The sequence below is a fragment of the Gracilinanus agilis genome, chromosome 3, assembly GCF_016433145.1.
Source record: "Gracilinanus agilis isolate LMUSP501 chromosome 3, AgileGrace, whole genome shotgun sequence".
Classification (NCBI taxonomy): Eukaryota; Metazoa; Chordata; class Mammalia; order Didelphimorphia; family Didelphidae; genus Gracilinanus; species Gracilinanus agilis.
The window spans coordinates 253,415,842-253,443,724 of record NC_058132.1 but is presented as its reverse complement, the minus strand read 5'-3'; the positions used below and the strand labels follow the sequence as shown (position 1 = coordinate 253,443,724).

General features: G+C 34.9%; 1 protein-coding gene and 1 pseudogene across 1 annotated transcript in view; both read right to left on the bottom strand.

Moving 5' to 3' along the window:
* CFAP210 (cilia and flagella associated protein 210) overlaps positions 1-27,883 on the bottom strand; it is a 48,136-nt gene that overhangs the window by 17,672 nt on the left and 2,581 nt on the right. Inside the window, exons 2-5 of the mRNA XM_044669808.1 lie at positions 27,023-27,196; positions 26,730-26,923; positions 23,084-23,240; positions 20,844-20,983 (exon numbers count right to left, since the gene is read on the bottom strand). Of these exons, the coding sequence (XP_044525743.1) occupies positions 20,844-20,983; positions 23,084-23,240; positions 26,730-26,923; positions 27,023-27,196 (665 nt within the window). The remainder of the gene's footprint in view (positions 1-20,843; positions 20,984-23,083; positions 23,241-26,729; positions 26,924-27,022; positions 27,197-27,883) is intronic.
* On the bottom strand, positions 12,769-13,646 carry LOC123242223 (annotated as a pseudogene).

The following is a 27,883-nucleotide window of genomic DNA, read 5'->3' as shown; positions in this document are numbered from 1 at the left end:
AAGAGAAAAAATATCAAAAGTAAAACACAACCAAAGAGAACTAAAAAACAGAGGCTGTTTATATTAGCACACATATAATTTATATATTTTTAAACAAATTATAAACAATGTGGAGTTCTGCTTTCAGAATTTTATTTTTTTATTCAGGCAGCAGCAAAGGCAGACCACACCCCAGCAGGCTGTTGGGGCCCAATCTGTAAAAATCTCCTGTGGGGCTCCATCCCTGGGCATGGAAAGTAGCAAAGCTCCGCCCCTGGGGCCAGCCAGCAGTAAGGCTCATCCCTGGGGACACAGAGCAGTAAGGTTTTGCCCCTGGGGGCTATCCAGAAGTCTCTGCTCTTTGATTCGTCCAGCAATGAGTTTCTGCTTTAATACAAGCCTGCAGTAAGGCTTCCCACCAGTAAAAGCTAGAAAGGAGACTTCCCTACTATTATAATCTAGCAGCTAGATATCAGGGCCTGGTACATATCAGAAGCAAAGCCTCAAGCCTCAGCACAAGAAATGTGGGACAGCACCCTATCCAATTCACAAACAGGGCCTCAATTTTATTATATAGTAAAGTTTTAAAAATCACAAAATAAATTGATAATAAAAGAACAAAAAAAATCTGATTCCAAAGAAGAGGATAGCATTGTCAAAATAGCTACATAAGAATCATCAAAGAAAAATATAAATTGGTCTCAGGCCCAAAAGACCTAATGAAAGAACTCAAAAAAAGATTTTAAAAATCAAATGAAAGAGATCAAAAATGGAGAAGAAATATGAGATTAATAGAGAAAAACCAAAAATTGAGAAAAGATATCTAAAAATTAACATTAAGTAAAGTCTTTTATTTGCTTCTCCAAGGAAAACACTGGGTACTTCCATTTAACTGCAATTTCCTTTTGTCTTCTGTTTTTTTTTTTCCCTTAAAACCCTTATCTTCCCTCTTGGAGTTAATCTCTGTATTGGCTCCAGGGCAGAAGAGTGGTAAGGGATAGGTAATAGGAGTTAAGTGACTTTCCCAGGGTCATGCAGCTAGGAAATGTCTGAGGCCAGATTTGAACCTAGGATTTCCTATCTCTGGGCCTGGCTCTCAATCCACCGAGCCACCCACTGCTCCCTAGGAAAACAACTCCTTAAAAAATATAATTGGCCCAATATAAAAAAGAGATACAAAAAGTCACCAAAGTAAACAAGTCTTTAAAAAGTGGAACTAGCTAAACAGAAAAGGAGATATATAAGCTCACTGAAGAAAAATAATTCCTTAAAAATTAGAACTAGACAAGTAGAAAATAATGTCTCCACAAGGCTTCAAAAACTCTAACAAAAGCTAAGAATGATAAAATAGAAGAAAACATGAAATTTCTTATTGGAAAAAAATGGAAAGTTGATCACAGAGAAATAATTTAAGAATTACTGGAGTGCTTGAAAATCAAGTGCAAAAACATGCACCTGGACATCTTACTAATAGAAATTATCATGGAAAACTGCCCAAAATCCTAGAGTCAGAGGTAAAATAGAAATTGAAAGAATCCATTGATCACTTCTCCTGAGATTCCAGAAAGAAAAATGCTAGAAATATTATACAAAAAATTTCAGAGCTCCCAGACCAAAGAAAAAATACTTCAATCAAGGCAGAAAGAAACAATTCAAATATCATGGAGTCTCAATTAGGATTACACAGGATTTCACAGCTTCGAAGGAAAATGGAAGGGAAGATAGTCCCTAGACAAAGCCCTGCAAGACAGAAGCTAAGAAAGCAATGACCACCAATAAGCAGGAATCCCAATCCTCCAGGGGGGAAAGGAGTAAACAACAGTAAAAAAAAAGCTCTTGACCCTGGAAAACTTTTATGGAGAAAAAGAGCAAAATACTGGAGCTGCAACAGAAGAGAGTGAAAAATAAGCAAACACATGCAAACTCTTCTAAAAGGATCTCAGAGCTTGGAATATGATATTTCATAAGGCAAAGGAACTAGGATTACAACCTACAATTACTACCCAGTAATACTCAGTATAATACTTCAAGGGAAAAAATGGACATTTAATGAAATTGTGAACTTTCAAGAATTCCTAATGTAAAGAACAGGGCTTATTAGAAAAACTGACTTTAAACAGAAGACTCAACAGAAGTATAAGAGAGCAAAAAGGAAAGAGAAAATGTAAGGACTCAAAAGGTTAAATTATTAAACTGTATATATTCTCATATGAGAACATCATACTTATAACTCCCACAAATGTTATCACTAATAGGAAAATTAGTGGGAATAAACACAGAAGGTGTGGGTGTGAATTATATGTGTGAAGATGGGATTAACTCTCCCCTGCCTACTTTTAGATTTAATCACCAGAATAGAATCCACCTCCACTTTATGCTTCAGTGGGGGGAGGTCCACAACCCACATGCTAAAGTGGGTGACAACTCAGAAATGACTGACTGCCCCTTGGACAGTCCTAAGAAAATTTATAAACTACAACTGATCCACATAAAGTGGAAGGAAGGCACAGGAAATGACGCAAAGAAGGGTCTTTAAAAGTATTTGCAACTTCCTATGAGGAAGTTTTTGTGAGAGATTTTTTGGAGTTGGAGTTCTTTTGGAGGATCTGAAGGCTGCTAGAGGATCTTCTCTTTAGACTACCACGTGGGTAAGTGAAAAAGACTGACTCCTTTCCTGGCTCCTGAAGGGACTATGTTCCAAAGAGACTCTGTGCCTTGGAGAAGGCCTCGTGGCTGGAACCCTTGCTTTATTCACCACTGGGCCCTCCGACCCATGGCCCTCTGGTGGACTGTTAATGAGCCCTGCCTGGTTCAAACTGGGCTGGAGTAATTATCTAGTGTGATAAGACAGATACCTTCTCTACCCTCTTTCTCATTTCTCCACTTTCCCTCTATTTTATAAATAAATACTGATAAAAAGTCATTTGACTTAAGATATATTAATTTCAGCAACCACATTCTCATATATTTAGTCCAACCTTAATTTTTAACCCTTACATATGTAATGGAAAGATAGCCAAAAAAAAAAAATTAAGGAAGGAGAAAGAAGATTGCAGTGGAAGAAGAATGAAGGGAGAAATAAAATGAGATGAATGATCTTATAAAAGAGGCTCAAAAGAACTATTTCATAGGAGGGAAAATGAGAAGGTGGCAGGTAACAATGGAATCTTACTCTCATCAAATTTGGCTTAAAGAGGGAATAACATACACACTCAGATAGAGAAATCTTTGTTACCCTAAGGAGAAGTAAAAAGGGATGGGGAGAAGGGAAGACAGATTGGAGGAGATGGTGATCAGAAGTAAAACACTTGTGAAAAGGGGTGTGATGAAAAGAAAAAGGAGAATAAACAGAGAGAAGGCAGGATGGAGGGAAATAGTTAATTATCATAACTATAAATGTGAATGGGAGGAACTCACCCATAAAACAAAGTGGATGGCAGGAAGGATTAAAAAGGAGAATCCTACAATTATGCTGTTTACAAGAAACACATTTGAAGTTCCACAGAATAAAAGGTAAAAGGCTGGAACAGAATCTATTATGCTTCATCTGAAGTAAAAAAAGCAACCATGAACTCAGTCAAAACTAAAATAAAAATAGATCTAATTAAAAGAGACAAAGAAGGAAATTACATCTTGCTAAAAGATATCACAGACAATGAACAAATTTCAATACTAAGTATATATGCATCAAATGGTAGAACATTCAGAATTTTAAAGGAGAAGTTAAGAAGGAAGTAACAACTACACTACTGGGGGACCTCAATTTTCCCCTCTCAGAATTAGCCTAACCAAAAAGTAATCAAGAAAGAAGTTAAGGAAGAGAATAGAATTTTAGAAAAGTTGGACATGATAGACTTTTGGAAAAAGTAGGATTATAAAAGAACACATCTTTTTTTTTTTTCACAAGTACATGGCACCTACACAAAAAAATTACTATATATTGGGATATAAAAACCTCACAATCAAATGAAGAAAAGCAGAAATATTGAATGCATTCTTTTCAGATCATAATACAATAAAAATAGCATCCAATAAAGGTTCATGAAAAGAGAGATTAAGAAATTAATTGGAAACTAAACAATAATCCAAGTCTAAAGAATAAGTAAGCCAAATAACAAATTATAGAAACAAGCAATAATTTTATTACAGAGAATGGCATCTTTACAAAATTTATGGGATACACATAAATCAGTGTTTAGAGGAAAAATTTCTATCTCTAATTGCTTACATCAATAAAATAGATAAAGAACAGATTAACAAATTGAGCATGCAACTCAAAAAAACTACAAAAATAAAGAATTAAAAACTCCCAATTAGATACTAAATTGGAAATCCTGAAAATCAAAGGTGAGATTAACAAAATTTAAAGAAAAATGAATTAATAAAATTGGAAGCTGACTTTATTTAAAAAAACAATAAACAATAAAATAAATAAACCACTGGTTAATTTGATTTTTAAAAAAGAAAGAAGAAAACTAAATTACCAGTAACATTTATTAAAAGGATTAAATGTACCACCAACGAAGAGAAAATTGATGTAATCATTAGGAACTATTTTATCAAATTATAGATGAACAAATCTGACAATCTAAGTGAGATGGATGAATTAAATTGCCTGGATTAGTAGATAAGGAAACAGAATACCTAAACAAGCCCATCTCAGAAAAAGATATTGAACAAGCCATCAATGAACTCCCAAAGAAAAAATTCCCAGGGCCAGATCAAATTACAAATGAATTCTACCAAACATTTAAAGAACAATTAATCTTAATTAATTAATTAATCTTAATACTAGACAAACTATTTGAAAAAAAAAGCTGAAAAAGTCATGTTACCAAATTACTCTTTATACAATACAAATATGGTACTGATAACTAAACCAGAAAGAGAAAGAAACCTCAGACCAATCTCCCTAATGAATATTAATGTAAGAATTTTAAATAAAATACTAGCAAGATTCCAGGAATTCAGACTGGTTCAGTATTAGGAAAACCATCAGTATAATTGACTTCATCAATAACAAAACCAAAAGAAATCATATGATAATCTCAATAGATACAGAAAAATCTTTGGACAAAATACAATACCTATTTCTATTAAAAACACTAGAGAGTATAAGAATTAATGGAACTTTTCTTAAAATGATAAATAGTATATATTTAAAACCATCAGCAAATATTATTTATAAAGGAAATAAACTAGATGCCTTCCCAGTAAGATCAGAGGTAAAGCAAGGATGCTCATTATCACCACTATTATTCAATACTGTACTAGACTGAAATGTTAGTTATAGGAATAAGAAAAAGGAAATAAAGAATTTAGAATAAGCAATGTAGAATTAAAATTACCGCTACATAATGCAGAAGATATGTTGATATACTTAAGAGTCCTAAAGATTAAACTAAAAAAACCAGTTGAAAGAATTAACAACTTTAACAAAGTTGCAGGATATAAAATTAATCCACATAGATCATCAGCATTTCTTTAAACTGCCAATAAAGCCCAGCAACACGAGAAAGAAAAATAAATTCCATTTAAATTAACAATAGCAAATCTAAAATATGTGGGTGTTTGCCTGCAAAGACAAACCCAGCAATTATACGAACATAAAAACAAAACAAGACAAAATATACTTTTCACATACACACAAAAAAAGTTACATCTAAACATCTGGAAAAATATTAATTGCTCATGGGTTGGTGAAGCCAATATAATAAAAATGATGACCCTACCTCAATTAATCTACTCATTCAGTGCCACAACAATCAAAATATCCAAAAATTATTTTATAGAACTAGAAAAATAACAAAATTCATGTGGCAGAAAAAAAGATCAAGAATGTAAAGGAAATCAATGAAAAAAATGTGAAAGGTGGTTACATAGGAGTACCACATCTCAAAATGTATTACAAAGCTGTAATCATCAAAACAATCTGGTAATGACTAACAAAGCAATATAGATCAGTAGAGATGATTAGGTACTAGTAGCAAATGACCATAATTTATCTAGTAGTTGAGAAACCCAAAGATACAAGCTTTTGGGATAAGAAATAACTATTTGATAAAAAAAAAAAAAACTGCTGGGAAAACTGGAAAAAAGTATAGCAGAGACTGGGTTAGGCTAACACCTCATACTAAGATAAGGTCAAAATGAATGCATGATTTCAACATAAAAGGTACTACCATTAGCACATTAAAGGAGTATAGAATAGTCTACCTGTCAAACCTATGGATAAGAGAAAAATTTTTGACCAAACAAAAAATAGAAAGTATTATAAGATATAAAATGGATAACTCTGATTATATTAAAAAGTTTTTGCACAAAAAACCAAGACAACCAAGACTAGCAGAAAAAGGAAAAGTTGGGAAAAAACTTTTACAGCAAGTATCTCTAATAAAGGTCTTATTTCTCAAATATATAGAGAACTGAATCAAACTGATTAGAATAAAATTGTTTCTCAATTGATAAATGGTCAAAGGATACGAACAGAGAGTTTTCAGATGAGGAAATCAAGGTTAAATTAAAAAATTTTCTAAATCACTCTTGATGAGAGAAATGCAAATTAAAACAACCCTAAGTTACCATCTCATACCTACAGATTGCCTAATATGATGAAAGGAAAATATGAAGACAGGGATGTAGCAAAATTGAGACACTATGCCCTGCTGGTGGAGTTGTGAGCTGATCCAACCATTCTGGAGAGCAATTTGGAACTATGCCAAAAGGGCTTTGAAATTGTGCATATCCTTTGATCCAACAGTAATATTACTAGATTTGTGTCTCAAAGAGATTTTTAAAAAGTAGAAAGGACCTGTTTGTTCAAAAATATTTATAGCAGCTCTTTTTGCCATGGCAAATAACTGGAAACTAAAGGGATATCCATCAGTTGGGAAATGGTTGTGATACATGATTGTAATGAAATACTACTGCACCATAAGAAATGATGAGAAGGATTATTTAAGAAAAGACTGGAGGGGGATTCTGGGAAGATGGCAGCTTAGACACACAGCAAAACTCCAGGCCTCTGAAAATCCTTCCACACCAATAAAAAGCAAAGTGCTTTGAGGGGACAGAAAACCAAATCTAACAGGACAGAGCTGGAGGATCCTCCTACTGGACGCAGCTCAAGAGATATGCCCAAAAAAAGCCTGAATTATTGAGCTGTCAGGTTTGAGAGAAAGGAAGAAAGAAGATCCCAGGACCCCTCACCTACCTACTGTGCTGAGTTTCCAGTGGTTCCTGGAATCTCTGGGTGGGAAAGGGTGCTAGTCTGGAGGGAGTGCCTTGCTGGCACACCTATGCCAGGTTCAGGGCTTTGAACACAAATGGCAGGGAGATGGCTGGAAGAGAAACTAAGAGAGGGTAGCCTAGTCACAACCAAAATGTTCTATCTTGCCCCCTCCCTCCTTTTTTCAAGGTTTTGGTCTCAGGGCACATCCATCTCTGGAAATCAACTCCACTCTGGGTTAATCTTATCAGTAGGGCAGATAAGAAGTCTTCAGAAGGCAGGGAAGCTCCAATACCCCTCCCTCATAGACTGCACTGAAAGTAGCTGTAAACTTCTGCTGCCAGCTGGGGAAGATCTTACCTCAAAGCTCATTAAAACCATCAGAAGAGCAGAGAAGAAGCCCCTTCAGGACAGAATAGCCCAAACCCACAGATCCAGCAAATAATCAGAGGAGCAAAATTACAGCTAATTACAGGAGGGAAAGAAGAAAAAAATATGAGTAAACAACAGAAAAAGAAAAAACAAATTACAGTGGACAGCTTCTATCCAGGTAAAGAACAAAGAGTAAATGAAACAGAGAAGGACCAAGGAACACCAAGCAACACCAAGAAAAAAACACAGAAACTCCAGCGAATTGGACACAGGCTTTGGAAGAACTCAAAATTCAATTAACTCAAGAACTCAAAAAACAATTAAGAGAGGATGAAGACAATTGGGAAAAGAAAATGCATGAACTAAAACAAGAAAATAGTGTCTTGAAAGTCAAAATTGACCAGTTTGAAAACAAGGCAAAGAAGGCAAAAGATGACCTACAGAGAAAATCAAACCAGAAGAGGAGAAGGATGACCAAAAAGCTGGGGATGAAATTCAGTCTTTAAAAATTAGAATCCAAAACTAGAAGCAAATGACTTCACAAGGCAGCAAGGATCTATAAAATACAGTCAAAAGAATGAAAAACTTGAGTAAAATATGAAACACCTCATTGACAAAACCTCAGATTTGAAAACAGATTGAGGAGAGACAATTTAAGAATTATTGGACTACAAGATCATGACAAAAGTAAAAGCCTGGACATCCTCTTACAGGAAATTATCCAAGAAAACTGCCCCAACATTCTCGAACAAGGGAAAAGTGGATATTGAAAGAATCCACAGATCACCTCCTACATTTAATTCCCAATTGACAACACCCAGGAATGTTGTAGCCAAATTCAAGAACTACCAGACCAAGGAAAAACTATTACAAGCTGCTAAGATGAAGTCATTCAGATACCATGGAACCACAATTAGGATAACACAGGCTCTGGCTGCATCTGTACTGTAGGACCGGAAGGCATGTAATATGATATTCCGGAAAGCAAGAGAACTGGATCAACAACCAAGAATCAACTACCCAGCAAAACTGACTATATTCTTGCAGGGGAAAGTATGGTCATTTAATAAAATAAAAGACTTCTAAGATTTCATAAAGAAAAGATCAGACTTAAACAGAAAATTTGATGTCCAAACACAGAACTCAAGAGAATCACCAAAAGGTAATTAAGAGAGGGAAAAAAAACCAAAAAACCAAAACTTTTTTTTTAAGCGACCCAATAACTTCAAATGATTTGTATACCTATAAGAAAAGATGATATTGGTAACTCTTAAAAATTGTTATTATTTGGGGCAGCTGGGTAGCTCAGTGGAGTGAGAGTCAGGCCTAGAGATGGGAGGTTCTAGGTTCAAATCTGGCCTCAGCCACTTCCCAGCTGTGTGACCCTGGGCAAGTCACTTGACCCCCATTGCCCACCCTTACTACTCTTCCACCTATGAGACAATACACCGAAGTACAAGGGTTAAAAAAAAATTGTTATCATCAGGGTAGCTAGAAGAAGTATACTTAGAGGGAACAGTGACAAAATGTATAGGATGAAATATCTGTTTTATATATATGTGTATACACACACACACACACACACACGTATGTATAAATATATATAAAAGGAGGTAAATCAATTGTACAAAAAAATCAAGCCATTCCCTAATTGAGAAATGGGCAAAGGACATGAATAGGCAATTTTCAGATAAAGAATCAAAACTAACAATAAGCACATGAAAAAGTGTTCTAAATCTCTTATAATTAGAGAAATACAAATCAAAACAACTTTGAGGTTCCACCTCACAACCTAGCAGATTGGCTAAAATGACACCAAAAGAAAGTAATAAATGTTGGAGGGGATGTGGCAAAATTGGGACATTAATGAATTGCTAGTGGAGTTGTGAATTGATCTAACCATTCTGGATGGTAGTTTGGAACTATGCCCAAAGGGTTTTAAAAGACTGCCTGCCCTTTTGATCCAGCCATACCACTGCTGGGTTTGTACTCCAAAGAGATAATAGGGAAAAAGACTTGTACAAAAATATGTATAGCCTTGCTCTTAGTGGTAGCAAAAAATTGGGGGTGTCCCTTGATTGGGGAATGGCTGAACAAATTGTGGTATCTGATGGTAATGGAATAATATTGTGCTGAAAGGAATAATGAACTCGAGGAATTCCATGTGAACTGGAAAGACCTCCAGGAATTGATGCAGAGCGAAAGGAGCAGAATCAGGAGAACATTGTACACAGAGACTGATATATTATGGCACAATCAAATGTAAAAGATTTTTCTTTTAGCAGCAATGCAATGACCCAGGACAATCCAGAGAAACTTATGAGAAAGAACGCTATCCACAGCCAGAGAAAGAACTGTGGGAACAGAATTGCAGAAGGAAAACATATGATCAATCTCATGGTTTGATGAGGATATGATTAGGGTTTGATGTTAAAAGATCAGTCTACTGCAAATATGAATAACATGGAAATAGGTTTTGAACAATGATACATGTATAACCCAGTACAACTGCTTGTCAGTGACAAGAGTAGGGAGGGAAGGGGAGGGGAAGAATATGAGTCATGTAACCATGGAAAAATATTCTAAATTAAAAACAATATAAACAATAAAGGAGAATCAAAGAAATAAAAAAGAGGAAAATATGAAATATCTTACTGAAAAATACAACTGACCTAAAAATAGATCTAGGAGAGACAATCTGAGAATCATTGGACTACCTGAAAGCCATGATCAAGAAAAAACTTTGTACATCATATTACAAGAAATTATCAAAGATAACTGCCCAGAGATCCTCGAACAAGAAAATAAAATTCAAATTGAAAGAATTCACAGATCACCTCCAGAATGAAATCCTCAAATCACAACTTCCAGGAATATAATAGCTATATTCGAGAGCCATCAAGCCAAGGAAGAAATACTTCAAGCTGCCAGAAAGACACCATTTGAATACCATGTAGCTACAATCAGTATCACACAGGACCTAGTGGCTTCTACATTAAAGTATCAAAAGGCATGGAATTAAGGTATTCTGGAAAACAAAAGATTTGGGTTTACAACCCAGAGTCTCCTATCTAGCAAAAATAAGTATGTTCTTTCAGGGGGAAAAAATGGACATTCAATAAGATAGAAGATTTCCAAGTATTCTTGAGGAATAAATCAGACCTACACAAAAAATCAAGTCCAAACACGAGACATGAGAGAAGTCCAAAAAGGTAAATAAGAAAGAGAAAAAAAATTTTTTTCCCTTCAATTGAGGAATGGCTGAACAAATTGTGGTATCTGTTGGTAATGTAATACTATTGTGCTCAAAGGAATAATGAACTGGAGAAATTCCATGTGAACTGGCATGACCTCCAGGAAGTGATGCAGAGCAAAAGGAGCAGAACCAGGAGAATATTATACACAGCGATGGATACACTGTGGTAAAATCATATGTAATGGACTTCTCTACTAACAACAATGCAATGATCCAGGACAACTACGAAGGACCTATGAGAAAGAACGCTATTCACATTCAGAGGAAGAACTGTGGAAGTAGAAACACAGAAGAAAAACAACTGCCTATTCACATGGGAGGATGGGGATATTATTAGGGATACTGACTCACAATGAGCACCTTACTGCAAATATCAATAATATGGAAATAGGTCTTGATCAATGACACATGTAAAACCCAGTGGAATTTTGCATCGGCTATGGGAGGGGGTAGGAAGAGGAATAGAACACGAATCCTATAACCATGGGAAAATGTTCTAAATTAATTAATAAAGATTTTTTTTAAAAAAGAGAAAATTTAAGGAACTCATTAAGGTTAAAAGGTTTATATGTCTACATGGAAAGAGAATTTCTGTAATTCTCAAAAATTACCCTTAGTAGTAGAGAAGATAGAAGGAATTTACCCAGAAAAAGGGTGGAGACATAAGCTGATCATGATGATATGATGTATATGATGATATGATGTATATGTAAATGTGATAATATGGAATGACATGTATGTATGATATGATATATATGTATATGAATGATGTGTAAAAAAATCAATCGAGGGCTGAAAGAGGGTTACACTGAAAGAAACAGGAAGGGAGAGATAGAATGGGGTAAATTATATAACATAAAGAGGCATGAAAAATCATATAGAAAGGGGAAGATAAGAGTGGCCAAGGGCAATGCTTAAAATTTACTCTCATCATAACTGGCTCAGAGAGGGGAAAACAAGTAAAACACAGAGGGATATAGAATTCTATCTTACCCAACAGGGAAGTAAAAGGGGAATAAGATAAGGAAAGAGGGAGGTAATTGGAGGGAGGGAGAAGTGGGGGGGGGTGACAAAAAGCAAAATACAGGTGAAGAGGAACAGAGAGAAAGGGAATAGAGCAGAATCTAAAGGGGAAAATATAATGGAGGGCAATACACAGCTAATAATCACAACACTGAAAGTGAATGGGATGAACTCACCCACAAAACAAAAGTGGATAGCATAGCAGATTAAAAACCAGAATCCTACTATATGTTGTTTAGAAGAAATATATTTGAGGCAGGGTGACACTCACAGATTCAAGGTAAAAGGCTAGAGCAGAATTTATTATGTGTCATTTAAAGTAAAAAAAAACACGAGTAGCAATCATGATATCAGACAAATCTAAAGTAGGAACTAATCTGACTAAAATAGATAAGGAAGGAAATTACATTTTGCTAAAGGTACTATAAATAATGAAGCAATATCATTAAAAAACATTTATGCACCAAATGGTATAGCATCTAGATTTTTAAAGGAAAAATTAAAGGAGCTCAAGGAGGAATTGGATAGTGGAGGATCTTAACCTTATCCTTTCAGAACGAGATAAATTGAACCAAAAAATAAATAAGAAAGAAGCAAGAAATGCTAGAAAAATTAGAGTTAATAGATATCTAGAGAAAACTGAACAGAGATAAAAAGTAATATACCTTCTTCTCAGCAGTACATAGTACATATACAAAGATTGATGCCCCAAAAAAATTGCAAACAAATGCAGAAAAGCAGAAGTAATATATGCAACTTTTTCAGATCATAAATGCAATAAAAATTATAATTAACAAGGGTCTATGGAATGGTAAATTTATTTCATTTCATTATTTTTTTATTTTTTAAAAAAGAACAAATTTTTTTTTAATTCTGAAAATAATATACATCCACATTATTTATTCCTATGACACACAACTCTTAAAGACATCTGGTACATAATGAAAGGTATCTATGCTGTCTGCAAAATGGTATATTTTACAAATTGGCTACTATTTGACAAAGCTGTACAGTTTTGTTTTGTTTTTTAAGCAAAGCAAATTGTGAAAAGGCTGATTTGGTAGGTGATAGATTAACTCCTGCAGTTTCAGTTTGGTCCAATCTGGCGTCATAAGACATAAGAAAAGATCAGGCCAAGAATCTCAATCACTGATACTCCAAATGCAATCCCAGCAACAATCATCATATTTTTCTTCAAGTAATTAATAATATGCTGACCACATGACTCTCTGAAAACATATTATCCCTCATAGTCTACACAGTCATTAAGTATAAAATTTGGACATTCACATGTTGCACCATACTTGTGGAAGTTCCTTATCCAGTCAGCAGCTCTTCTGATCAAGCCACAGCATTTAAACTTCTTTTGTATTTTTTCCAAGCTCTTTTGAAATGCCTGAGATTGAGAATCAAATTTGGTAAAAGTTGCCACTTCATGCTCAAAACTGTTTTTAAATGCTTTTTCAATCTTATATTTGAAGGTTATTCCTACCACACCTGCTACAATCTGAATAATCAAAATCACAAGTAATCCAATGAAAAAAGAGCAGCATGCAACAACTTTCCTTCATAGCACCACAGCATCCCAGGAAACCAAACCATGATAATGATACCCACAGCTATCAAGAGATTTACAGCTGCATGTGTATTCAGTCCACGAATGATCTCTTGAACAAATTTGCTGGTACGTGCATATATCAATATTCCCAGGATAATGCTGCCACATACCCAGAATATTAAATTGAAGACAAACATAGAATATTTTATAAATCCACCGGCAGCTCCCATTTCTAAAGGGAAGTAAGAAATCAGCTGGCTCAACGAGAATTCTCTTTATCAGGAGTATCCAGCAGTGTTCCTCAGGGTGCCAATTGGCTTTTCTGTGAGCTCTGAGCTGTTGTAGTAGTCTTCTAACCAGCTTCCTTAGTTTGAATCCCTGCTCTCCAGAATGGCAAATTTAAAACAAGTTGGAAACTAAATAATCTAATTCTTCAAAGCTGGTGGGTCAAAAAAGAAATCATAGAAACAATTACAGACTTCATTAAAGAGAATGACAATGAGGAAACAACATATCAAAACCTATGGGATACAGCCAAAGGAGTACTCAGGAGAAAATTTATATCAAATGCCCATAGCAATCAGCAATCAAGAGGGAGAAGATCAATGAATTAGGCTTGCAACTTAAAAAATAAGAAAAAGAACAAATTAAAAATCTACAGATAAAAATGAAATTGTAAATCCTAAAAATTAAAGGAGAAATTAATAAAATTGAAAGTAAAAAAAACTATTGAACTAATAAATAAGACTAGGAGCTGGTACTTTGAAAAAACAAATAAAATAAAGTATCGGTTAATCTAATTTTTAAAAAGGAAAGAAGAGAAGGAAATTAACAGTATCAAAGATGAAAAGGGTGATCTCACCTCTAATGAAGAAGAAATTAAGGTAATTATTAAGAACTATTTTGCCCAATTATATGGCAATAAATATGACAACTAGGAGATATTTAAAAATGAATATTTACAAAAATATAAATTGCCTAGATTAACAAAAATAAATAATAATAAATAACCCCATCTCAGAAAAAGAAATTGAACAAGCCATCAAAGAACTTCCTAAGAAAAAATCCCCAGGGCCAGATAGATTCACAAGTGAATTCTATCAAACATTTAAAGAACAACTAATCCCAATACTGTACAAATTATTTGACAAAATAAGCAAGGAAGGAGGCTTACGGAATTCTTTTTTATGACACAAATATGGTACTGATTCCAAAGACAGGCAGACCAAAAACAGAGGAAGAAAACTATAGACCAATCTCCTTAAAGAACATAGATGCAAGAATCTTAAATAAAATACTAGCTAAAAGATTTCAGCAAGTTATCATAAGGAATATTCATTATTACCAGGTGGGATTTATACCAGGAATGCAAGGATGGTTTAATAGGAAAACCAATTAACCATATCAATAATCAAACCAAAAGAAATCACGATTATCTCAACAGATGCAGAAAAAGCCTTTGACAAAATACAACACCCATTCCTATTGAAAACATTAGAAAGTATAGGAATAGGGGCAGCTGGGTAGCTCAGTGGATTGAGAGCCAGGCCTAGAGACGGGAGGTCCTACGTTCAAATCCATCCTCAGACACTTCCCAGATGTGTAACCCTGGGCAAGTCACTTGACCCCCATTGCCCACCCTTACCACTCTTCCACCTAGGAGCCAATACACAGAAGTTAAGGGTTAAAAAAAATATTAAAAAAAAAATTAAGTATAGGAATAGAAGGACCATTCCTCAAAATAATAACCAGCATATATTTAAAACCATCAGTAAGTATCAACTGCAATGGAGACATGTTAGAAGCCTTCCTGTAAGATCAGGAGTGAATCAACTATGTCCATTATCACCTCTATTATTTAATATCGTACTAGAAACACTAGCAGTAGCAAATAGAGAAGAAAAAGAAATTGAAGGGATAAAAGTAGGCAATGAGGAATCTAAACTATCACTCTTTCCAGATGATATATGATATACATAAAGAACCCAGAAAAATCAACTAAAAGGCTAGTGGAAATAATTAACAACTTTAGCAAAGTTTCAAGATACAAGATAAACCCACATTAATCATCAGAATTTCTGTATATTTCCAACAAAATTCAGCAACAGGAGTTAGAAAGAGAAACTCCATTTAAAATCACTCTAGACCAGTGATGAACAAACTTTTTAAAGTGGGGGCCAGAGGAAAGGAAATGCTCATCTGTCAGTCTGTTTCTAAGGCAACTCTTTTGAAGTTTCATTGTATTGTATCCTACTCATTGTATTCGTCAGATTAAGAATAATGTTGTGCAGCCAAATAGAACATTTCAGGATGCTGCATCTGGCCCACTGGCTGTAGTTTGCCCATCACTGCTCTAGACAATATAAAATATTTAGGAATCTATCTGCCAAGACAAACAAAGGAGTTATATGAACTCAACTTCAAAATACTTTTCACACAATTAAAACTAGATCTAAATAATTGGAAAAACGTTAATTGTTCCTGGGTAGGATGAGCTAGTATAATAAAAATGACAATCCTACCCAAATTAATCTACTTATTCAGTGCCACACCTATGAAACTACCAAAAAGACTTTTTTATAGAATTAGAAAAAATTATAACAAAGTTCATTTGGAAGAACAAAAGATCAAGGATATCAAGGGAAATAATGAAGAAAATGTGAAGGATGGGGGCCTAGTAGTACCAGATCTATAAAGCAGTGGCCATCAAAACACTATGGTACTGGCTAAGCAACAGAAGGTGGATCAGTGGAACAGACTAGGGGTAAATGACGTCAGCAAGCTAGTGTTTGATAAGCCCAAAGATCCCAGGGTTTGGGACAAGAACTCACTATTTGACAAAAACTACTGGGAAAATTGGAAAACAGTATGGGAAAAATCAGGTTTAGATCAACATCTTAGACCCTTTACCAAGATAAATACAAAATGGGTAAATGGCTTAAATTTAAAGAATGAAATCATAAACAAATTAGGTGAATATAGAATAAAATACCTGTCAGATCTGTGGGAAAGGAAGGAATTAAGACCAAGCAAGAGAGAGAACACTGCAAAATGTAAAATGAATGACTTTGATTTTATCATATTAAAAAGGTTTTGTACAAACAAAACCAATGCAACCAAAATTAGAAGGAAAGCAACAAACTGGGAAAAAAATCTTTATAACAAAACTCTGACAAAGGTTTAATTTCCCAAATATACAACAAACTAAGCCAAATTTACAAAAAACAAGTCATTCCCTAATTGACAAAGGGACATGAATAGGCAGTTTTCACATGAAAAAAATCAAAACTATCAATAAGCACATGAAAAAGTGTTCTAAATCCTTCCTGATTAGAGAAATGCAAATCAAAACAACTCTGAGGTTCCACCTCACACCTTGTAGACTGGCTAAAATGACACCAAAGGAAAGTGATAAATGTTGGAGGAGATGTGGCAAAATTGGGACACTAATACACTGCTGATGGAGTTGTGAACTGGTCCAACTATTCTGGAGGGCAATTTGGAATTATGCTCAAAGGGCTTTAAAAGAATGCCTGCCCTTTGATCCAGCCATACCCCTACTAGATTTGTATCCCCCAAAGAGAAAATAGGGAAAAATACATATATAAAAATATTTATAGTCTTGCTCTTTGTGGTGGCAAAAAACTGGAAAATAAGGGGGTGTCCCTTGATTGGGGAATGGCTGAACAAATAGTCGTATCTGATGGTGATGGAATATTATTGTGCTGAAAAGAATAATGAACTGGAGAAATTCCATATGATTAGGGTTTTAATGTTAGAAGATCACTCTAATGCAAATATGAATAACATGGAAATAGGTTTTGAACAATGATACATGTATAACCTGGTGGAATTCCTTGTCAGCTCTGGGAGTGGGGAGGGAAGGCTGGGGGAGTGATCATGAATCATGTAACCATAAAAAAATATTCTAAATAAATAAAAAAAATTTTTTAAAAAGAAAAGCCTGGAAAAACCTACATGAACTCATATGAAGTAAGTGAGCAGAACCAAGAGAACACTGTATACAATAATAACAATATTATATAATGAACATTTATGAATGACTTAGCTATTTCTAGCAATACAATGATCCAAGAAAATCTTCAAGGACTCATGATGAAAAATGCTATCTTTTTCTAAAGAAAGAACTGATGTAGTCTGAATGCAGACCAAGACATACTATATTTCCCTTTATTTTTGTTTGAGTTCTCTTTCAAAAAAGGACTAATATAGTTTTATACTATTTCACGTGTAAAATCTCTATTGGGTTGCTTGCAAGGAGGGGGAGGAAATGGAGGGAGAAAGGGAAGGTGAGAATTTGGTTCAAACTTTAATAAAATAAAGGTTAAAATTTTTTTCATGTGTTGAGGGAAAAATGTGATAAAAATAAAAAAAATATAAATATAAATGACATTTTCCCAGCACAAATAAAACCAATTCAGCTAAAATTAGTAGGAAAATGAGAAAAGAAAAACTTGGCAGCAAGTTTTCTCTGATAAAAACCTCTTCTTAGATATAGAAGGAAATGATTCAAATTTAAGAATAAGAGCCATTACCTATTTAATAAAAGGTCATGAGATATGAGGGAGTGGGATAGAATTAAAAACAGCTCAAAAATTCCCACTTACAAAATGAATGGGACTCAGAAAGCAAGCTTGAAAAAGTAGCACTTTTATTCCTCTCATATTCCTTCAGAATTCTTCAGATTCAAAGTTGTAACTGAATAGTCTATCCATGTAAATTTCTACGATAACATATACAAAAGAAGAATTACATACCCCAAACAAGAGTTATATCCTCCAATATTCTCATGAGATAAAAAAAAAATCTAACTGTAAGTTGCCCTTGAATTCAAAGCCTCTGTACTTTCTCAGGCTTCTCCTATCAATTATCTCCTTCCAGACTTGTCCTGGTACTTTTTAGATAAACAACCAAATATTCTTTTGTGATTTAAAATATTGTTACCAACTTGACTTTAATTGAAACAAGTCAAATGCTTCATCTGGGAAACATGCAATTTTATCTCACACAACTAAATAAACAAACAAACAAATAAATAAAAATTTACATAAAACAAGTGCCTCTGCCCTATGAATATTGGGGTTGGGAGTTAAGCCAAATATTTTACTTTGAGAATTACACCCCTAACTCCATCTCATGAGCAAGCAGGTTTTAAAGGAAAAAATTTAAGCTATCATATGAAAAAATACTCTAAGTCACTAACACAGAAATGCAAATTAAAATTCTGAGGTTCTACTACACACCCATAAGATTGGAAAGGTTGACAAAAAATGACAAATGCTGGAGATGTGGGAAATGAAGAACATTAAGTCTCTGTTAGTAGAACTGTGAAATGTACTGGTACAGCCATTCTGGAAAGCAATGTAGGATTATGCCCCCAAAGCTACTAAAGTATGCATAATCTTTGACCCAGAAATAACACTATTAGGTCTCTACCTCAAAGAGATCAAAAAAAGAGGAAAAGAACCTTTTTTAGATAAACGGCTAAAATATATTTATAGCAGCTCTTTTTACACTAGCAATGAATTGGAAAATCAATAGAGGTGTCCATCAATTAGCAAATAGTTGAACAAGTAATGGTATGTAAATGTGACAGAATTCAATTCTGCTACAAGAAGTGATGAAAAGAGGGCTGCTTTCACAGAAACAGGAAGACGTATACAAACTGAGGCAGAGTGAACAGAACCAGAAGAAAATTTATACAATAACAGCCATATTGCTAAGACAAAAAACTATGAAACACTTAGTACTCTGAACAACACAATGACCAAACACAATGACCAAGCACAATTTCAGAAGATTCAAGATGAAACATGCTAACCATCTCCTAATGGAAGTGATAGACTCAGAGTACATATCAAGACTTTTTTTTTAGACATGACCAATATAGGAATTTATTTTGCTTGACTCCACACGTTAGTAACAGAGGTTTTTTTGTTGTTTTTTTTTTTCCCTTTTTCAATTGGGGGAAGGGGAGAGGGTAGAGTCAGAATACGGATCTGAAAATAAAATTTAATTTAAAAAGAAAAGATTAAGTGGTACTCTGATTGCCTAAAAGAAAAAAAAATTCAAGTTACATTTGAAAAAAAGATCTGATATTTACCTTCAGGGAACTTAAAGTCTAGTAAAAGAGACTAATATTTTGGTTAGAAATATAAAATAGAAATAAAGTGAATGTATGTAGAAGAAGCACAAAGTACTTTGAGAGTTAGAAGTGTTATAAAAGGGCTAATCAGGCTGGTAATAGGGTAGCTGGTGGTACCCTTGAGTCTCCTGGGCCAGGGACCTAACTGCTTCCTTATATTTAGATTTGGGACAGCCAAGGATTTGAGGTCCTTGAGAGGACCAGTCAGTCTCCCTGCTGTCTTTAGGCTCCTTTAAGGTGAGGCCCCTCCCTTCTGGTGAGAAACTGGAAGCCAACAGGAAGTGGACATAGTTCACTTCCTGAGAAAGATGGATGCCTGATCTAACCCCCTCAGGAAACAAGTGATAGTTATCTTCCTTCTCCTCAGTCCCTGGCCCTAGTTGGTGTTATAAATGAATCAATGAAGCTCTCTGAATAAGGCCAAGGGGTTTATTGAACACAAGGGTAAACTGAGGGAAGAGGGTTAAGGTCTGGGAAAGTTGTTGCTATGGGTGAAGGTCAGTGCTGGCAGAGGGTCTCAGAAGGTAAGATCAGGCTGAGGGAACCAGCCCCTCAGCCAGGGATAAATTCCACTGCCCCATGTAGAGTGGTCTATCTGATTGACAAATGAGGGTAATGATTTGGTTTAGGATGTCCCTGCCTGGCTACGTAAACTAATTTCCCACATTCCACCTCTCCCAGGCAAATTTCCACCTCCCAGGACCCAAAGGGGAGTTCAAGGGATAGCTGGACATCTGGGTCAGGTCAAGGAAATCAGAACTAGGGCGGTTCTCCGAGGGAATTTATAGTGCCAACTCCAAAGGTCTTATCTTGAGACCAGGGATTTGCTGGGTTAACATTCCATTTCTCTAACTACCAGGATTGCCTCAGGTGAATTTGCAAATGCAAGAGAACTTGCAGCAATCCTGCATTACAAAAGGCAGGAGAAATTGCTTCTGGCTTTCCCACTCAAAAATTCCATGATAATCTGAACTATCAAAAAGATATTATTCCTTTCAACTTTTACCTACTCCACTATCACAGCCTGCTTATAAATATAAGCAAAAACAAAACAAAACAAAACAAAACCTGATTTCTCCAAAATATAGCTGACCTGGATACAAATAAAATACTTTCATAAAAAAGATCGTCTAGTCATATACTAGATAAATAAGCAACTGTAGCCTACTCTAGATCTTATGTGTCATTGTCATATAATCATAATTATGAACATAACAATTATTTCAGATAACATTTGTTAATTATCTTAAATGTAGCCTACTTGAATGTTTCAGCATCCTTTTCTTTTTTAATATTTGCCAGAGCCTTCTTTGCAATGATGAATCTTCTAATTTTTTCATCTTCCTCCTCTTCTTCTTGTTGCTCTATTGCTCTGATTACACTTTTATTTTCCATGGTTTCCTTTAAAAAAATGAAAATTAACTACTTCAGTATTTTTATAACAAAAATTTTTAAATATGTTGTTCCTATTACCAAAAATAACTTCATTGCCATGGACTACAAATAAGAAAGTTCTCTATGGGAGAAACTGCTTTTAGAAAACCATGTCATCTAGATAAACAGACTTGTACAAAAATATTTATAGCCACACTTTTTGTGGTGGCAAAAAACTGGAAATTAAGGGTATGGCCTTCAACTGGGAAATGGCTTAACAAATTGTGGTATATGCTGGTAATGGAATACTATTGCGCTCAAAGGAATAATAAACTGGAGGAATTCCATGTGAACTGGAAAGACCTCCAGGAATTGATGCAGAGCAAAAGGAGCAGAGCCAGAAGAACACTATACACAGAGACCAATACACTGTGGTAAAATTGAATGTAATAGACTTCTGTACTAGCAGCAATGCAATGACCCAGGATAGCTCTGAGGGATTTATGGTAAAGAACGCTACCCACATTCAGAGGAAGAACTGCAGGAGTGGAAACACAGAAGAAAAGCAACTGCTTGAACACATGGGTTGAGGTGGACATGATTGGGGATGTAGACTCGAAAATACCACTCCAATGCAACTATCAACAATTTGGAAATAGGTCTTGATCAATGACACACGTTAAAACCAGTGGAAATGTGTATTGGCTTGGGGGGTGGGGAACTTGGGGGGTGAAGGGTTAAGTAAGAGCATGAATCATGTAACCATGTTAACTTTTCTAAAAAATAAAATTATTAAGGAAAAAAAAAAAGAAAACCATGTCACAAAAGGATCATGAAATCTAGAGCTAAAGGAGGCCTTTGAAGTCAACTAATCCACCCCCCTTATTTTAGTGGTGAAAAAAATGAAACCAAAATATTGTGAACAAGATTATAAGGAAGACTGAGGAACAATGTGTGAAACAATGAATTTCCATTGCCTGTCTGGTACATGGCTCAAAATCCATGTCCTCCTAATTATGGATCATAAGCATCATTGATTTGATAGTTATTTATTAAGCAACTGTGTCAACACAGCATGGTGCTGTAGGAGAAACAAAAAATGACTTAGTCCTTGCTGTCATTGAACTTACAGTCTAAATGAGGAAATAAGACCGACAAATTATAAAGTTAATTAGCAGGAAAAGAGTTCAATAGTGAAGTCAGTGAAGCGACATCATAAGGCAGTACAAAATATTATCGGAAAGTAATTCAGATAGTAAGGATCAAGAAGTTAGAAAAACAGATCACTTGAGCTGAAATAGTTAAGAGGAAATTTTCACAATTGATGTGTTTTTTCATTAAGCCTTGAAGGAGAGAATGGCTTTTGAATGGAGACTAAAAAGGGGACATTTTGGATGAGGAGAGTATGTAAGAAGAAAAAAGAGCCCTCCAAATCCCACTTCTTGTATAATCCAAAACCTCATTTTAAATAGGGAGGGAAAGGGAAAGATTTAGCACTAATTACCTCAAAAATGAACCTGGTTAATTTAGAAAGCACAATCTCCACATATCCAATGTTACGAAGCATTGTTATTTCTTCCCTCAGAGTATCTCTTGCATATGTTCCTTCTCTCCATTTATTTAGCTACCATGTTAAAGTGAGGCCCTCATCATCCTGGGCATGGACTATTGCAAAAGCCTGCTGGTTAGTCTCTACCTCAAGTATCTCCCCACTCCAATTGAAAAAGCAGAAACAAAAAATTATATTAAATATACCCATGGTTTAAGCTTAGAAATGCATAAATTCTTCTTTTATGTCCTTTTTATTTTTCCATCAATCTCAACATTCACTAGTTATCCTCTTCCCACCACTTTTGGCTTATAAAACAAAAGCTAGTCAGCTAGTTGTTGTTGTTGTTTAACCCTTACCTTCTGTCTTGGTATCAATTCTAAGACAGAACAACAAAAAGCGCTAGGCAGCTGAAGTTGTGGCTTGCCCAGGGTCACTCAGCTAGGAAGTATCTGAGACCAGATTTGAACCCAAGTCCTCTTGACTCCAGGCCTGGAGCTCTAAACATTGTGCTATATAGCTGCCCCTAGTTAGTTTTATTTGTACAGTTCTAAATATTCAAGGTATTTTCTCCTTACAAGATGCATTTTTTGGCATTCAAGCATCTTTTCTTCTTTCTTTTCCTTTCTCTTTGCTAGTTCTACTTCATACAACTTTGACTGTCTTTCTATTTCTTGGGCATCTTTTTCTTCTTCTCTTTTCCTTTGTTCTTCTACCTCGTATCGCTCCTTCATTCTAAAGTATAAAAACAAATATAAAGAATGAGAAAGAAAACTGGTTAAGTATTTATGGAGATTACAGCCTACTCTGAATCAAAATTTAAGAGAATAAATTATTTCTTTCTGGAAAACAGTAAACTTGAAACAACTTCCCAATTTAAAGCACTAGCTAAAAATACTTTTTTTAACAGATAAAATAGGAGGAAAAAAGACCAAGCTGAAAACAGCATCTTTCTCTTATTACCTTTTTTTTAAAACAAACAAAAAAACCTTACTTTCTCTCTTAGAATCGATAGTTTATATTGGTTCCATGCAGAAGAGCACTAAGGGTTAGACAATGGGAGTTAAATGACTTTCCCAGGTTCACACAGCTACAAAGTATCTGAGATCAAATTTTAATCTAGGACCTCCAGCCCTGGTTCTCCATCTACTGAGTCACTTTAGCTCCCTCTTCTTCTATTACTTTTAATCCCAAATCAAAAGGACTCAATTGAGTTCCTATTCCTTCCAATTTCTTAGGCAAATACCTGAGTGGTAAGATGGTTAAATTGTAGCATTTATTATGGCCAAGTCACTTAAACACCCTTGCAATTTCATTTTTCTATTCAGCTAAAGCTCTCCAGCTCATCCTCTCTTCCTTTTCACTGCTAGACTCTTAGAAATAATGCAGTGTACAATGACAGTTTCCACTTTGCCTTCAACTTATTTCTTTAGTTCCTCACATGTAGTTTTGAATCCTGTTGCTCTAATGAAACAGCTTTCTGTCATAGATTGACCCCCCCCCCAATCTCTAAATCCAGTATTATTCTCCTTACCTTTCTGTGCCATTTCACACTATGGGCTACCCCATAATTCTCCCTGAATTTTCATGTCTATATTCTTTTGTTTTTCTTACTTCTCTGACCACTCCCGTCTCTCTTGCTGACCATTCATTCTTTTCTTGCTCTTTAAATGCAGGTTTATGCTGAGGTTTTACACTGGACCTGCAACCCCACCCACTATTTTAGGCATCTCATGCCCTCCCATCTGTATGGAGATGGCTCCCAAATCTATATGTCCAACCCCAACTTCTTCCTATAGCTCCAGGTCCACATTTCCCCAAATCTGCTAGATATCTCAACCTAGACATCTCACCAACACCTCAAACTCAACATTTCTAAAACTGAACTTCTAGCATTAATCATCTTCCATCCTAAATCTGCTCCTTCCCCTAAGTTGTTGTTGGGGTTGGGTTTTTTTTTTTTTTCATTTTTTCTACAAGCACCACCATCCTTCAGACTTGTAGCCATAAAAGCATCTTCAATTCTTCCCTTACCTACCAGTTTCTAAGACTTATTTTAATAACTCTGCAACGGCTCTTATATTTATCCCTTCTCTCTTTCCACTGCCACCATTCTCTAGATAACGTCTTCATCTCTTTTCATTTAGTCTATTATAATACCTCCTAATTGGTCTTCCTGCCTCTAGTTTATCCCATCTCCAATCTCTCTTCCATGCTGTTCCCAAAGTTAGCTTCTTAATAATACACTGCTGCATCATGACACTCTTTTACTCAAAAACCTTTGGTAGTTTAATGCTTCCCTAAAAAAGTATAAACAAGTTGTACTGGCATCTATCTAGGCTTATTTCATACTCCTCTTTCTTCTACTTTACATGGTAGCCAAACTGGGCCATTATCTGTCCCCTGTCTCTTCTTCCCTTCTCTCACCTCTGGGCTCAAGATATCCCCCATTCTGAATGGACTGCCACTCTACCTCAATCTTTTAATGTCCCTTCCTCCTTCAACACCTCAGATAACACTACCTCCAACAAAGTTATCAATTCCTGACTCACCCTTCCTCTACCCCTGCAAGTAAAAGTTCTCTCTCATTCATTCTTGTTCTCTCTCTCTTTCTCTCTATTTTTCAGAGAATTCCCTCCCTATAAACTTACCTCACTCCCTTCTATTGTAGTTAACTTTTCCTTCTTGTAAGCTCCTTGAGAGCAGGGCCTATAGGATATCTATCATTGTATCTTCAGTGTATCACACAAAAAGAACTCTCAAACTGAATCAAATGAATTGGGGAATGAACTCTATACATGCTAGCAGCTTCCTTTTATAAAAAAAAAAAGTATAATCTTTATTCAGATGGTACAGAAACTGAGAGAAGGGCCATTATAAGATAAAGCTAACCTGTACTAATGATTTAATTAGCCTCGAGAAAAAACTTGACCTTTTTGGCCAGGGACAGTGACTAATATGAGATGATTACATTTAAAATTCCTCAGAAAGAAAATTCACAAGTAGCCACATACAGACATTATAAAAGGAGATGGATTCACTTTAAAACATAATAAAAACATACATTTTAAAATCACTATTTCCATCCTCTTTTGAACATACCTTAAAACCAACTATCTAAATTACTTTATTTAATTGCTAAATTAATAACATAGTTGTTAGATATCCTAACAAAACTATAATAGAATTGCTTATAACATTTTAAAATAATGTAAATATTTTATGATTTTAATATTAAATATATTTATTGCCAATAAAGCACCTGATGCCTGATACATAAAAGGGGCTTAATAAATGCTTAATGAACTGAAGTAAATGGACAAATCCTCTCTGTAAATCTATCTTTAATTTAACATCTATATTATAGTACATATCCCTATCAGAACAGTATTTGATACTTCATAATACCATTATTTAATGTAGTTTTTAAAATCAAAGTTATATTAGAACTAAATATATTTCAGAATGTAGCAATCCAGGTATACATTAATCTTGATATTATTTTAAGAGTGCTCAAAAAATGACTCTTGTATTGCTTATGATTGATTTCTGTAACCTTGAGTTAAATTGAACCTCAACCTTGCCAAATTCCCTTCTCTTAGGCTGTAACACTCTGGAAGACTGGTCAGTTATCTCAGTCTCCTTGCCTTACCTTCAATCAATCAGCATTTGTATCAAGACCTTAGGCCTCATGGATTCCTGATCTAGATGTTTGCTCTACCTGTTATTTCAGGTTATAACAGTTTGTATCTCCTGATGATTACATATGTATCAGACCACTTGGTTCTCCCCTTCGCCTTTTTGTAACCCCAAAAAAAGTAGCTATATGACAGTTGAGAAGGAAGCTCTTAATAATCAGAGCTCCTAACCAAGAAGCTCTTGACCATCAGAGCTCTGAACCATCTAAGCTCTCGACCACCAGAGCTTACTCAATGTCTGTCTACCTTATGCCAAAACTTTCTGTCTGCGTGTCTTTATTCTCGCCTTATGTTCTCTTTCCACTAGTTTTTAACCGGCTACCCATTTTCACTCAGTCCTTGGTTCCCCTTTCTAAGTGTCCAACCCACTAGGAATCTTCATGGAGCTGCTGGACGGCTGCACAGAATAGTCACTGAAATATGAAGCCATATAATAACCTATATTTGCATTAGGTTTATCTATAACAAAAGACTGAAAAATATCAGAAGAGAAAAAGTATATTAAAAACAGTGTAATCTCACATACTGTTTAAGATGATCATTTGCAAGCGCCACTCTGTCATTGTGACGTTTCTCCTCTTTTTCAATTTCCTCTTCCAAAGCTTTTTCAATATTTCGCTTCAACTGGTCCTCCCACTTTGCATCTGTTTTCATCTTGCTCTTCTGGAACTGAACCTGAGCATCTCGCTCTTTCAGAACTTTAGTAAGAAGAAGTGCCCTCTATACAAAAAAATGTGCAACATGTCATGTAAATAATGCCCAGCTATGTACAAGTATTATATTAAATAGATATGAAAAACAAGGAATCATAGATAGTACATGGAAAGTTTTCACTCTATCTGTCTGGTAAAAGTGAGAGATTTTTGCACTTTCAATGGCCTTTTTTCTTTCTTGTGCTCTATATAATGCTTCTTCCATGTCAATTTTTTGTTTTTCTTTTTCTTCATTTTGTTCACGCAACACTTTAGCTTCAAGTTTCTGTTTTCTCATCCCCTGTGAGAAACAAAATCAATTTTCATTTTCCAACAAAATTTTAGAAAATAGAAAATATTAAAAATAGTACCACAAAATTTGAAGTTTCATTATAGATTACTATTGTATTTTTATGTAAGTTAGTAAAACATTTAAAGTTACATGAAGTAATTCCTCTAATAATTAAAATATTTTTATGTAAAAAATTTAAAAGGCTTGAGAATATGATAGCAATTTAATTAGGGGAGAAATAAATTCAATTTCATATTAGACTGGGCAAACTTTATCAAGGCTAATTTATCAATTTGAGGTCTTAACCCCAAAATTATATTGTCTTTTAATAAATCTTTAAGCCCTTCTCAACGAGTTTCTTAACTGTTATAGAAAACCAAGTATTTTTCACTCCTATCATTGAATGTACCTGGTATGGCTTGTTGCCATCTTTTGGGACATGTTCATGGGCCCCATTCGAAGATTTATCTACAAACAGTGAAAATACTGCATCCCAGCTCTGGTTCTAATTCTTATCTACTGAAGTGAATAGACCTTTCCCCATTCCAATCCTATTCTTATTGCCTTAATACTTCTCTAAAAGCAGCCAGATCAACACCTTTCTTGTTCTTTCTCAATTGACTTGCAATCAGCATTTCAAGGGTTTAGAAAATGAAGTCCCAAGGAAAATTACAGTACAAAGAGTCCAATGAGGAG